The sequence below is a fragment of the Elgaria multicarinata genome, chromosome 5, assembly GCF_023053635.1.
Source record: "Elgaria multicarinata webbii isolate HBS135686 ecotype San Diego chromosome 5, rElgMul1.1.pri, whole genome shotgun sequence".
NCBI classification, from domain to species: Eukaryota; Metazoa; Chordata; class Lepidosauria; order Squamata; family Anguidae; genus Elgaria; species Elgaria multicarinata.
In genome coordinates this window covers 58,200,891-58,215,336 of record NC_086175.1, presented here as the reverse complement: position 1 = coordinate 58,215,336, position 14,446 = coordinate 58,200,891, and the positions used below count along the sequence as shown (strand labels likewise).

The following is a 14,446-nucleotide window of genomic DNA, read 5'->3' as shown; positions in this document are numbered from 1 at the left end:
GGCATTGCAAGAAGTCATTTAGGTGAATGGAAGTCCTGTGCACATCTCACATAACCCATTTTCCTCCTGATACAGTGTACTCATACTCCAGATTATATGTAATGTGAACTGAGCAAAGAGGAAGGGCTACTTATGAATATGGGAAGTGGACCTCCGATTCACCATAATAACCCCTCACTCTTCTTGTGCAACCATACAGGCATAGGCAAAAGGAGAGGAAAAACAGGGTTATCTTGAGTTTATCAGGATCTTCCGTATAGTGCATTTGCAGCAGTTTGAATCTAGCCTTTCATACGTTCTCTTATCAGTATATCTGTTTCCCTTGAATCAGGGCCTCATAATAGTGGCCAACACTCCAGTATAGGGTAAGCTAGTACACAGGATGGTTGTAGATAAAAAAGCCAAGATGCCTCTAGCAGCAGCTATGCATGTTCAGATAAGAAAACAATATGTCTTGTGTTATTTAAAAAGCAACGATAAATTGAAACCAAAAATAGCATAATAAAATCAATATAATATAAATGAAATCAAGAAATACTTTTCTTGCTACAGGAATTTTCACTTTTTCTTCTGTACATTTGCATTTCCCCCAAAGTTTAAACATTTTTGGGTTTGCTAATATAGTGATGGATTTTACTGTGTACATGTATCTGGAGACAGGTTGTAATTATGAATAATGCATGTTCATTTGTAAGCTTTTATTGGCTGCCTTGAGGCCCAGCATTGGGCAAAAGGCAGCGTACTACTACTACTACTACTACTACTACTAATAATAATAATAATAATAATAAATGAATTGCACCATTTCAAACCATATGGCAGAAGGATTGGCCCAGTTTGGTACTGCTGAATCTCAGTCAGCTTTGTGTACAGTTTGCAGTGAATTATAATTTGTATCCTTATATCTTGTAGGACCTTTCATTACAGTTGTTTGTATCTGAACACATGTCTTATCTGTATTCATTTATTATTAGAATTTATACTGCACTGTCAATAGTAATTGCATTCTAGATAGTAACAAATAAAAGGTCTCATTCTGAAGAGCTTAAAATTTAAAATTCTTATAGCGGGAGGCTACAAAGGAAGATGGTAGAGAGGGTAACAGGAGAAATATGCTTTCAGTTCAATTATTACACATTTAGGCTTAGTTTCAGGCTGGGATGAGGGCCTAAAAGATGAAGCAAAACATTTCACAGGAAGGTGAGCTTTGAGGAAAGTTTGGAAAAAGAGACAGGTGACATCACATGGGTTTTCAGGAGGGAGTTTCAGGTGTAAGGGGAGCAAGAGATAAGATGGGGAAAGCTACGAAAGGATTTGAAAAGGGCAAAGAGTTTGGGCTAGATATAAGAATGGACAGAAAGTTAGTGTAGATATTTCAAGAATAGTGACACACCATAGGTGACACACCACAGCTTGTTGTCATGAGTTAAATAATCTACGAGTTGTGGCACCTGCTCCTACCAAATTGCATATGCAACCCCTCACTCAGGAAGGGGTTGTTATGTGAAAAATCTTCGCATAACCCCACACTCGCCAGGTTTGCATGGCATGGCAGCCCCCAAGTAGGGATTGCATATTCAAAATGGTCACCGCACAAGCCCCACACGCATTGCAGCCTCACCATGGTGGGCTGCCATGTTGTGCAAAGATCCCCATGGTCTGTACAATGGGAAAAATTAATGGGTCTGCATAGGGAGCAGAGAAGACTGGTACAGGAAAAAACAGCAAAGCATAGCAACAGGGATGAATATTATAAACAAAGATAAAATCAAAGCTCATGCCTGATCAACAGGGTGGATGGTTACATGCATTCTTCCCTTGAACCTCCAGTCGCACACCAGCTTTGGCACAAAGAACCTGGTTTGCTTTAAGACAGAGTTCCGTGTTACATCCTAACTGGGGAATTCTGGCTTACAAACTAGAAAAAATAAGCCAGGTTTATGAAACCTTAGACAACTGCCTGAATGAGGTCATTGTTGATGGATTGATGTCTGTTCTTTGGATAAAAAAATAACTATTTTGCCTCTATACATAAGCATGTAATTTAAATTGCTCTGTCTCTGATTTTTGCCTTTCTATTTATGCACTGAAGTTGGAAATATAAAAATCATAGCAGTAGGCTTTCTAGTTTACATGTGAATAATTGAGTTGATATGCTGCCTACACTGATATTATTGAACAATGTGAACAATGAAATGGAAAAATGCATATGTAAAGTAAACTGGCTAGGGGTGTATAATTATTGTTTGTCAGAGTAGCTTACATTTTCAGGAAATAAATAAACCATTATTCAATAGCTAGTTGTCTGGCTCAGTAGGGCAATGGCATGTTTGGACTTTGAAAGTTTGAGTAATTTCATATCTACTTTGTGGTAACCAGGAGTTCAGGTTGTAATGATTTGTACTTGTCTAGTAGTGCTTGACAATTTGCTTTCCATGAGCTGGTTGACAGTTGTACATAATGGGGCTGATCAGACAACGCACTAAACCATGTTTAGCTCAAAATGCTTAACCACTATGGCTTAGCATGTCAATTTTTGTGAACCGCCCAGAGAGCTTCAGCTATTGGGCGGTATAGAAATGCAATAAATAAGTAATCTGAACAGGGTTAGTGTAAGTTAAGATTTTGGTCATTGGTAACTCAAAGCATAATACTCACAGGCAAGGGCTTGGCTGGGGCTTACTTCCAGGTAAATGCGTGCAGTATTGCAGACTTGGGGCATTAACCAATCGTGTCATTCTGCAAATTGAAATAGTGTTAGTGAAGTGCTAGCACAAAATGTGCAACCAGTTGCACGAATAGTTGTGCAATTGTGATGTGCAACCTGTTGTGTAAATATAATGTGCAACAGGTTACACAACCTTGCTTGTGCAAGCTTAACTTTAGTTGGATTCTCCTCTTGCACATAGTCCAGAACCTAGTTTCTGCTAGTACAACATCATATGCGCTAGTGGAATGATGCAGGTGGATATTGCTCTTGGTCTGGGGGGGGGCGGGGAACTGCTATGAACTTTATGGCTGTCTTATGTTGCCATTCAATCATTATTTAGCAACAATAGCATACTAATCATTGTGCACAATATATTATATCAGGTTTTTTGATACATGTGCAAGGGAGAGAGGAATGCCAATCTAATATTCAGTTTGATCTGTTCTCTTTGAAGGTTTTCCTCTCGCTCCTTCCCCTTAATTTGTTGGAGTTTTTCTGAAAATTATAATAAAACAAGTTATATTTCCAAGACCGATGATCCTGTCTTCAAAATAATTTCATTAAAATATGTTTATATATTCTTAAAAGTTACTTACCTTTAGTCACATATTTATTTGACTTCTGAAAAAGGTCCAGTCAACCTGTTTTGCAGTAGGCAGGCTTATGCACTTCTTAGATTTAAGAACATGAGTAACGGAACTTAATTCAAATCTAAAAACAAATAGTTACCCAGCCATTTCCAATGTACTTTTAAATTTGCATCTAACTGAAAATACTCTAATTCAGATCTATCAGTGTAATAAAAGATATGCTTACTGTATAAAAACTAAACTATATTTTGCTCTGTTTCAAAAAACCTTTCCAATTTGTGTTTTTTCATTTTTATTTTCATTAATATTTGGCAGAAAGAAGTGTGTTAGACCCATGCTAGAGACTGATCTTTCACATACTGAAACTGTCCTTTTCTGTCACTTTTCTATAGATGGACAATGTCTGATGGATGGAAATTATTAAAATGTCAAAGTTATCCTTAGCTGATACAAAAATGAGTCATTCCTTGCTGTCACATTATAACCCAAAGGCATTTGGTATTTAGGGGCTGTCATTTCCTAGTAGGATGCTGCCATTCCATATGGAATAGATTTGCATAGGAGGAACTTAATTATTGTACATGACACATTTATTTTCTACTACTATTATGCTAGAAAATCGATCCATTACTCTCCGAAAGAAATAATTTCTGTCATCGTGCCATGTACAGTATGTTCAGTTTAATAGGTTCAGTCTGATAGTATAATTATTTTAGTAAAAATGGAAAATTCAAACATCATTGTGCATATTTATTAAACATTGCCATTTTTACTTTTTCTATTGTACAATTTATTAAACTTGCATCCAGGCCCAGAAACAATTCAGCTTCATTAGAAATTGAACTAATTATAGCACAGAGAAGACACAAAAGATCTTTTGTGATCTACTTGCTATGGGATTGATTCCTATTATCAATTTCCAGCACTTGCTTAGGTGAAGGCTTTTACATAGCACCCTAGACTATTAGAGCTCTCGTAGTAATAACTAGCACCTGGAATTCAGCCTGGAAAGAAGGGTCTGTAACTGTGGCACATTAAAAATAATATCCCAATTCCATATGTTAATTAAAAAAGTATTTTGCTAAAGTCTGCATTACTTGAAGCTTCCAAGTTATCATTGGCGACAGCAACACCGTATTGAGTATATTCTAGTAATCAAGGTAGCTGCTTACCAATATATGAATGACAGATATAGGTCAGAGTGGAGCGGGTTGCAGGTAGTTGACTAACTTTTCAAAATTCACACAGCCTCAGCATCTACCTTCCAGGAGCAAGGCACGGTTGAGGAGCACTGCCGAATTATGTACGTGCTCTTTTAGAGGGAATGCTACACAATCCAAAAGCTATAAATAGTCCAGGAGCATATGTAGAAAAATCATGCTCCATGGCAGTTTTAGTGATGAAAAGGTGGCACTAGTTTGGTTTCATCATAAACTACCTATAGATGAATAATTTCCATTGATGACATCATCAAGATGGTCACCAACGAAATTCATAAAATCATCATTATCTCCATTATTTATGTACAACATTAACTGTAGAGTCAATGGTTTCTCAGATATTTACATATTTATAGTATTTAACCTCATTCTGTTAGTCAGCTAGCTGTATTTGTACTCATTTGTACATTTTGGGAGGGATGCTCCAGAGTAAATAAAACCTATAAAAATGAAATTTGTCCTATTGCAACTTTATTTTAAGTTGTGAATTTTGATTCTATACTAGGTCTGTAATGGTAAAACTACTAAACTTGAGATAACATAATTATATAGTGTCTTTTAATAGGTCACTAATTGTGATCTACATCATCACTGAAATCATCTTCACTGTCAGAGTTTGTTAAGTCTGGTTCAGTGTGATAATCATTATCACAGAGTTCATCGTTTTCTCCACACTCACACATATCTTTACAAGGTAGGTTGTTTGCTAAACATTTACATTTACATGGTGGACTGCATCAGATCTTCACACACGAACGTCTTATCAACTGCAGAATGGGATCTGGAGCACATGGCATTTTGCAGAGAACAGGACCTATTTGTCCATCCTCCATGTTCCATCCATCTCCAATAGAAGATGGAATTATGGTCGTGATTGGTCAGCTTGGTTCCAGATCATGACCTGGTAGTTGATTCTCTTAATTGCAAGTACGAAAGCACTTCTTGTAGGTGGCAACTTTTCCCAGCTCGACTGTTTCTTAGAAAACATAGACCAGTGCAACTCTGCAAGTTTAGTTACACTGGTTCTGGGCTGATAGACTTGGCAAATGAATGCTTCCAGTTTATCCAGTACTTCTTCAGTAATTCCTTCTGATGTTCCTAGTGAATTAAGTGCCAAAAGGGTGCCTCTGGTCACTGTGCTGAATGCTTTCCAGTATGAGATTTTACCTTTCCTGACAAAGTACCTGTGCAAACAGATCCAGAAAAGGCATGAAATGCAGGCAGTGCAGAAGCCTTTAAGGAGCCTAGTCATAGGAATATCTCTGCAATTGAAATAATGTTTCTTGAAGTAAGCACAAAGTAAGACTCAAGAAGAACTCACAGCAAGGATCAAAACATCTGTGTCCTGTACAAATATATAGAGTTTTGTGGCTCCTCTTTCTGTGGTATGCTTCTTCTTGTGTCACTTCTTCTTACAGACTTTACTACTTGCAACAAAGATTCCACCATTGCCATGTATTCCCACATCAAGATTACATTTGTGTGTGCACTTATTGTAACAGGACAGATGTCACTTTGCATTATATTGTTATTTGCAGTTGCATTTTCCAAGTGTTCTGCAAGGTGTTTATAATTGCTATCCTCTCCCTCATTTCAAGTTCTTACACCATCAAGTAGTTTTTGTGTAGATTTTGAATTTTCCACTGAAGCCTCCTTTTTTCTCATTGACACAATAAACACAAATCAAATCTATACCACTAGCATGCTTACATTTGGATGATGATAGTTGATCTATCTGCATTCCATCTTCCATACCTTCAATCAAATAGTTGTACCTGAAATAGTGGTAAAAATAATCAATGAAAAGAAAAATGGACAACTGAACATATACACTAATGATGTAATTGCATACTATAATATGTACTATACTATAAATATACAAATATCTGTACTATAAATATGTAAATATCTGAGAAACCATTGTCTTTACAATAAATGTTGTACAGACCACTTTTAGGCCTAGGAAATACCTTTAAAATGAGACCTTAACATTTAAAATCCGCTCATAAATAAGGGAGATATTGATGATTTTCTGAATTTTGTTGGTGGCCATCTTGATGATGTCATAAATACTACATGCCATGCACCATAGAATGGCAACATAGAAATTATTCATCTATAGGTAGTTTCTAATGAGATAAAACAAGTCCTACTTCCCCTCACTAAATTACAAATGCTGTCCTACTAAAATGCTCTTCTTCCAAGATTGAAAGGCATATGCCTCTGTCTTGTCTGGGTTGAGTTTCCATCTTTCCAACCTCATCAAGTTCAAAATGACATCTAGGCACAGATTAGAGGGGGAGAAAGTTGCTACTGGATTTAATGACATGAAAATAGAACTCAGTGTCGCATATTAATGGCAATATCTTCCAAATTGATGGGTGATCACTATATATAGGAGCAAAACCGTCACAGAGCTGCCACCTACTCCAAAAACCTTCTGGGAAACTAGGAGGATTTGATCGCCCATGGTTATGTATCCAAAGCTAATGAGAGGTTTACATATGTGAACAAAACTAAAATTATTATAAATGGTTTTCACATGTAGGTTTAAACTTGAGAAGATCAATACATTTGTTTTCTGTCTTGGCACAGGTGGAAGAGGGTTGGTGGGAAGGAGTTCTAAATGGGAAGACTGGCATGTTTCCTTCAAACTTCATAAAGGAGCTCTCTGATTCTGATGATGCAAGAACTGTCCAGGAGGAGCAACTAATAAAACCAAGTAAGGATACAAGCATTCACTGTCCATACTTTATTTTAACTTTGGGGGAGGGGGATTGTCATGATGGTATTTCCTTCTTTTATAATGTCTGCTGCATCATACATTAATGTGGAATAACTAACTAGTTGATAGAAGTTGTGGAGTGAACAATACCAGGTGTTAACTGATGTGATGCTTAGTGTGTTTTAGCAATTGGGAGCAGGCTGCAAGTTTGTGTGATCCCTCCTCCTGTCCTTCCCCTTTGCTTTAATTACCCTGTCTCCCTTAACCATGATTTGGCATTATAGATGACAACTGGAAGCTCCTTAAAGTTAATTTATGAGTTTTAAAGTGGGAGCATATGATCCTGTGGTCTGCTCTTGATCACTATAACTGTAATTACTGTTTGGTGGGGTGTTACACTTGCACCGACTCAGCCTTTTTCTTTGGTATATTAAAATCTTTTTGGTCTTTACTATTCTTACTCTTATTCTAAAGACTGCCTGTCTCCATATTTATTTATTTATTACATTTCTATACTGCCCAATAGCCGGAGCTCTCTGGGCGGTTCACAAAAATTAAAACCATTCAAAGTATAAAACAACAGTATAAAACCATAATATAAAATGCAATATAAAAGCTCCACCAGATAAAAACAGCAGCAATGCAAAATTACAAATTTAAACACCAAGTTAAAATTTATTTATAGACTGTTAAAATGCTGGGAGAATAAAAAGGTCTTCACCTGGCATCTAAAAGCATATAATGTAGGTGCCAAGCGAACCTCCTTAGGGAGCTCATTCCACAGCCGGGGTGCCACAGCAGAGAAGGCCCTCCTCCTGGTAGCCACCTGCCTCACTTCCTTTGGCAGGGGCTTGCGGAGAAGGACCCCTGAGGATGACCTTAGGGTCCGGGCAGGTACATATGGGAGGAGGCGTTCCTTCAAATAGATTGAAATGTTATTGTTTTGGACATTGGTAGTGTTTTCCTCAGGGTTGTGCACAAGCTCCTTTCACATCTATTTCTGAATGAAAGAGAAAAAGGCTCTTTGAGCCTATTATTCTTAGTGGTCCTTCTGCTTATTTGATAACTTCAGTACTGCTCTAAATGTGAACTATGTTTAGAAAGTTCTATGCTTACAGCTGCCTCCCAGAAAATGCTTCTTTATAAACTATGGGTAGCATCCTCTTGTGCTGGGGCACTCAAGGGACCCACTGCTTGTACAATGGAGCTTTTGAAATGAGTGGAAGCGTTTGTTTCCAGAACGTGTTAGCTTGCAGAACGGAGCTCCATTGACTTGTCCTGTTCTGGAAAGGACAATTTCCTCTCATTTCACGTTATGTTTACAATCACAAAGGCCCCACTGCACAAGTGATGCATTTCACAAGCACAACAGGACCAGCGGAGGCAGAGTGGCCGCATTGGATACTGCCCAGAATGCATTATTAATGCATACAGCGTGCTATATTTAATGCTATTAAAATTATGATTTTATATATTATTTTATTTTGCACCTGAATCTGTCTCGCAGCTTTAAGGATTTGCATGCTTACAGACCATTTTTGGTGATACATTGCAATACTGAATGACATGCAGTTGTATATAATATGGTGCTTCCATGGTGGCAGATGTAAGAACATAAGAAGAGCCATGCTGGTCCAGTTAGTCCAACACTCTGCTTACACAGTGGCCAAGCAGCTGTCGACCAGGAACCCACAAGCAGGACACAGGTGCTCCCACCCATGTTCCCCAACAGCTGGTGTATATAGGCTTACTGTCTCTGATATCAGAGGTAGCACATAGTCATCAGGACTAGTAGACATTGATAGCCTTGTCCTCCGGGAATTTATCCAACCTTGTTTAAAGCCATCTAAATTGGTGGCCATGACTATATCTTATGGTAATGAATTCCATAGTTTAACTATGCATTGCATGAAGAAGTACTTCCTTTTATCTGTCCTGAATCTCCTACCAATCAGCTTCATGGTTTGACCCCAGGTTCTACTATTATGAGAGAGGGAGAAAAATGTCTCTCTATCCACATTCTCCACACCATGCATAATTGTGTACACTTGTACCTTGCATTTTTTTTTTAGTTTTGTTCAGAAGAGAAATATGCAGGCCTCTTTCCTTTTTTTTTTTTTTTGAGGGGATAGGTATAGGTTTATTCCATTTCTTTTTTAGAACAGAGACAATAAGTTTTTGTTTCTCTTTAGATATGTTTATAAGACAGAATAATATAATTCAGTGCATTCCACAATAAGTGCACTGTGGTTTATTATGTTAATTAACCTTTTGATGCTGTTGCGAGAGGCACATAAATCTAGATTTTTCAAGAATTGCTTTGGTCTAAAATTCAACAGTTTTTTAATCTAAAGAATTACCTCGGGTGAAAACAAAACAGTAAAATATAGGTGCACGACTTCTGAAAAAAAGCAGCCATTTGTCCGGTTTCCAACTCCCTCACTCTAATGACTAATACAGCTTTCCCCTGTCCTAAAGACATGACATTGTGGTTTACTGTTCCAGTTTATGTCATTGTCTTGATCCATGCCACCAGGACATGGGCAAGTTGTACTAGATGTTACAGAGAGGAAGGAAAGGGGCTACAGATGTGGTTGCTTCTGAAAACATCTAGTTCCAGCTGTCAACTTCCAACTTACCTTTAGCATAGTGACAGAGAGATACATGGCTTTGCTTTCTTCTTTTTCTATTAAGGATTTATCATACTGCTCCCATGCCTGTCTGTGTGGTAGGAAGGTTTCATAGTAAGCTGCACAGTGATCTTATATGCCATACGTGCCATTTTTTCCACTGGTTCTTTCCTCACTTGCCACATGGTATCTTCATCTTTGAGGAATTTAATAACATTTAACATTTGTATAGAGCTTTCAAGGATTCAAAGCACTTTATATCGTTACCTATTTATAACACTCCTGTAAGATAAGTGGAGGGACTGAGGCTGAGAGAGTGGCTTTGCCTACAGCTACCAAGTGAGTTCATGGCAGAAGATTAGATTTGAACTGGGGAATTCCTGGTTCATAGCATAGTCCTTACACCAGCTCCCATTTTCCCCCTGAACTTTAGCAAGGAAAGAGATCATGCATGAGCACTTAATAACTTCAGAGGTACATGTCTGGCACAAGTACATGGCAAAATCAAGTAGCTGCAGGGGGTCTATGTATTTCTGAAGGACTTGCTCAAACAAGCCCTTGACTCAGAGAGTAATCCACCCACTACATCTAACCTCACACTGAACTCCTGGTTTTTTTAAAGCCATCATGGTGTGTAGACTAAGAATCCCACAGAAGAAGCAAGGAGAACACTCAGTGGGAAGGATGCGCCTCTTTCCCAAATCAGAGACCACTGCAGTTCTTTTACATGGAATCCTACAAAAACCTCACACCAATCCTGGAAATGTAATACCATAGTATTTGGAATTTGAATATCCATCTGACATAACCAAGCTTTTGACTGAAAAACAACCTAACAATAAACCATGAATTAACCACTGAGTTGTTCAGCCCGTAAACAACCCAGTGGTCCAGTTCGGATGACATGGTCAGCATCCCATGCTAAGAAAAGTGCAACCAGCGGGCACACTGCAGGGAGCATGCCCATTCTCTCTTGCTCATCCCCAATAGCCTGTGGGTTGCTTAACCCATGGGCTTTCTTGCCATGTGAACCAGGTCATTGTATGAAGCAAGTTATACAGAAAAGAAATATATGCACCCAAGTCTACATTTGCCTTTTTATTCACAACTCTATAGTTATCATTTTCCCCTTAATAGGCCATTGGAAATAAACAGAAATGATACACTGTGAATAATTTTATGATGCAACGCTTAACAAAATTTTGCACTCTTCCTGCTTGAAATGTATATGGTGAAAGTGTAGACTATTGAAATAAACTTTGCTAATGAAGTTTTGAACACGGACCAAAAATTAAACACTATTCCTTTCCTTTCTTTTGCCATTATTCGATTCTCCTATCCCTTCTTTTTTGTTTTGCTTTTCCTTTTCTTTCATTCTGCTGTCAGGAAAGTCTGCCTTTCAAGGGACAATTCTGTATAAAGTGCCACCAACAAAGATTGACAGCTACAGACGCTATAACAGTGAGTTAATTAAAAGAAAAAAGAGGGAATGCTTAGTTAAGGCTGCTCCTTGATTGTGTGCTATTTCATCTGCTATTGAAATAATGTTCACCCATTGCACTCAGTCTTGGCTACTCCCCATATTTGTCTGTGAGCTGAAGTCAATCCCGTTTGCTTACAATCCACAGCACATATGTACTGAGAATGTATACAATTCCGTTTCAGCATGTATATGTATGTACATGTATGTGCAGTGTTGAGAAATACCCAAAAAGGTATGGAGTTCTGCTGAATATTATTCATCTGGGAAGGGATGTCAGGCCAGTAATAGAGCATGTGCTTTGCTTGCAGAACATCCAAGGTTCAATTCTCTCACCAGCTAAAAGGACTTTGGTAGCAGTGGTGGAAAAGACCTTTGCCTGAAATAATGGGTTGTCACTGCCAGTTGGAGAAATCAGTATTCGACAAGATTGACCAAGTATTTGTTAAGATACGCAGCTTCACGTATCTTGATAGGAGATGTTCTAAGAAGACAAACCATTCTTAAGTATTAAAAGCACATAATGGGGGAAACCAAAATAGTACTCAAGTCGGTTTATGAGAGTTGCCTTTCAAACAAAGTATTTGTTTTAAAATTTGACAGATATATACTCTGCCTTGTTTTATACTTTGTCCTCCACTTTGGTGCTGTTTGGAAGATCTAGGTTCACAGATTTTTCTCTGCTGAATGTGTAGTTCCAGCATCAGTAGACCTGAAGAACACTTGGCATGCTGTTTCCATGCATTCTCAGATTCCTGCTTATGTTTAAGTATACAAATAATTTTATGCCTGCACTTTTTCTGTCTTACAGATTTTCTCTAATGCATCTCGTATATAGACATTTCCTCCTCTTGTAGGTCTTGTGAAACTGCTATCTTTTTGCATTGACCTGGTTTGCATAACATAACAGCCCACCGTGTCTTAGTGTACCCACAGGGGCTGTTGAGTTATGCAGGGCACCTGCAAGTGCCATTTTTGCATGGTGCCTGCAAGTGCTTAGCTTGCCATGGTTTGTTGAGTGAACACAGGTGGCAGATAACATTCAGACAATCCCTGTCGCCTGGGTTCTCCTGACACGACAAGCCAGATGCCATGCAGAAATCATTCCTGTAGGCACCCGGCACAGTACAACAGCCCCCGCAATTAAATTAAGCCACAGCCATGAAGTGCAAACGAGCTCAGTGTTTTCAGGGCTACATTGGCACATAACACTAAACCATAATGGCCTGGTTCAGACAACACACTAAACCATGCTGCTTAAACACAAAATGGTTAAGGGAATGCTGCATTCCCTTAACCATTTTGTGGTTAAGCAGCATGGTTTAGCGTGTTGTCTAAACCAGGCCAACATAGCACTGTGTGGACTCAGGCTCACATGGTTTAACCTCCCAAGCAGCCAGGAGGACTTAACCAGGATTCAGTTTCTATGATCCATGACTTGTCATTATGTATGTACCCAGAATTGTGTCATTTACTAAACAAGCCAACTATAAACCATGTGTTGTTTAATTGGCTCATTTAACAAACTAGAGTTTGTTTTAAACCACAGTTCTTGGTTTGTACACCAAGCCAGGAATAGTGGAAACAGAACCTGAATCCTAGTCGTCCAGACCGTATGGAAAGCAGAAAGGAGATGGGGAGCATGTAAGTCTGAAGTTTCATTCAGAGTTGCAGAAACACATCGACATAGTGCTAAATCCTGGTCATTAGGTGTTTATGGCTATGACCTGGCAAGTGTAGGAATAAAATATGCCCTGGCAAAATATTTTGCTGCTACGACTGGTAACCATCCTGGCAACCAGGATGATCAGGGGTCTGGAAACAAAGCCCTATGAAGAGAGACTGAAAGAACTGGGCCTGTTTAGCCTGGAGAAGAGAAGATTGAGGGGAGACATGACAGCACTCTTCAAATACTTAAGGGCCAGGATCTCTTCTCGATCCTCCCAGAGTGCAGGACACGGAATAACGGGCTCAAGTTAAAGGAAGCCAGATTCCAGCTGGACATCAGGAAAAACTTCCTGACTGTTAGAGCAGTACGACAATGGAATCAGTTACCTAGGGAGGTTGTGGGCTCTCCCACACTAGAGGCATTCAAGAGGCAGCTGGACAAGCATCTGTCAGGGATTCTTTAGGGTGGATTCCTGCATTGAGCAGGGGGTTGGACTCGATGGCTTTGTAGGCCCCTTCCAACTCTGCTATTCTATGATTCTATGATTGCTTTTGGAATTTGCCCAAGTGTTTCTAGAACTACCATACTGTGATTTGCCATGGACCAGCCCATAAAAGTATTCTTGCGTGTCACTGCCTCGTGATGTCCAAAGAGGAACTGACTTCTCTAGATTATGCTGAGGCATGTCTTGATTTACCCACTATTCTGGTTTGAACTGTGAAAAAACTTTTAAATAATTTTAATAGTTGGGAAAATGCCATTATTTAATGCACAAAACAAAGAAAATATTAATGATTTCTTACCCTTTTTTGCTTATGAACTCACCCAAATCATGTGTTTCTTTACAAATCTGCTCTTACAATATTAAGTAAATTTAATGAAACTGTGATAAACACATGGGCAAAGGACAGTTGTGCTAATTAAAAATTAGCATGCAATCAGATGTTGCTGGAAATACGAATGTATAGCTGGGGGGAAAAGGAATATGAGAAGAAAAGACAGGCTCCAAACCACAGAAAATGATACATACGTTCATAATGAAAAACTTTCACTCTAGATGTCATGAAGATCTATGCATGTGAATACAACAATAAGTACATAGGAAAGCAGATGACAGAAATAGGATGTGAAATCTTACAAACGCAAAGGTCCTTTGCTGTGATCATGGAAAAAGTTGCCTGCATTCATATTGATAACTTCACAGCCATGCTAAAGAGGGTCCTGACATCCATGTTGCACAGCTTAATGCATGTTGTCCAAAGGCAACATGCATTATTCCCTATCATTTACCTGATTCCTGCACGATTTGTTGCCAAACTATAAGGAGCTAATGCTTGTTTGTCATATATAAGAATTGTTATGCTAAAGAAATATGATATGCTAGAAAGGAAATGACAAAACACTTGGACAATAAAACCACAT

General features: G+C 38.6%; 1 protein-coding gene across 3 annotated transcripts in view; it reads left to right on the top strand.

Moving 5' to 3' along the window:
• The window catches only part of SH3KBP1 (SH3 domain containing kinase binding protein 1), a 177,325-nt gene that overhangs the window by 82,198 nt on the left and 80,681 nt on the right, over positions 1–14,446 (top strand). For 2 of the 3 annotated variants that reach the window (XM_063126438.1, XM_063126439.1), the window contains one exon: positions 7,116–7,242. In XM_063126438.1, coding sequence (XP_062982508.1) covers positions 7,116–7,242 — 127 coding nt within the window. Of the gene's footprint in view, positions 1–7,115; positions 7,243–11,261; positions 11,337–14,446 lie in introns of all 3 variants that reach the window. The other variant, XM_063126441.1, reaches the window with a different exon arrangement.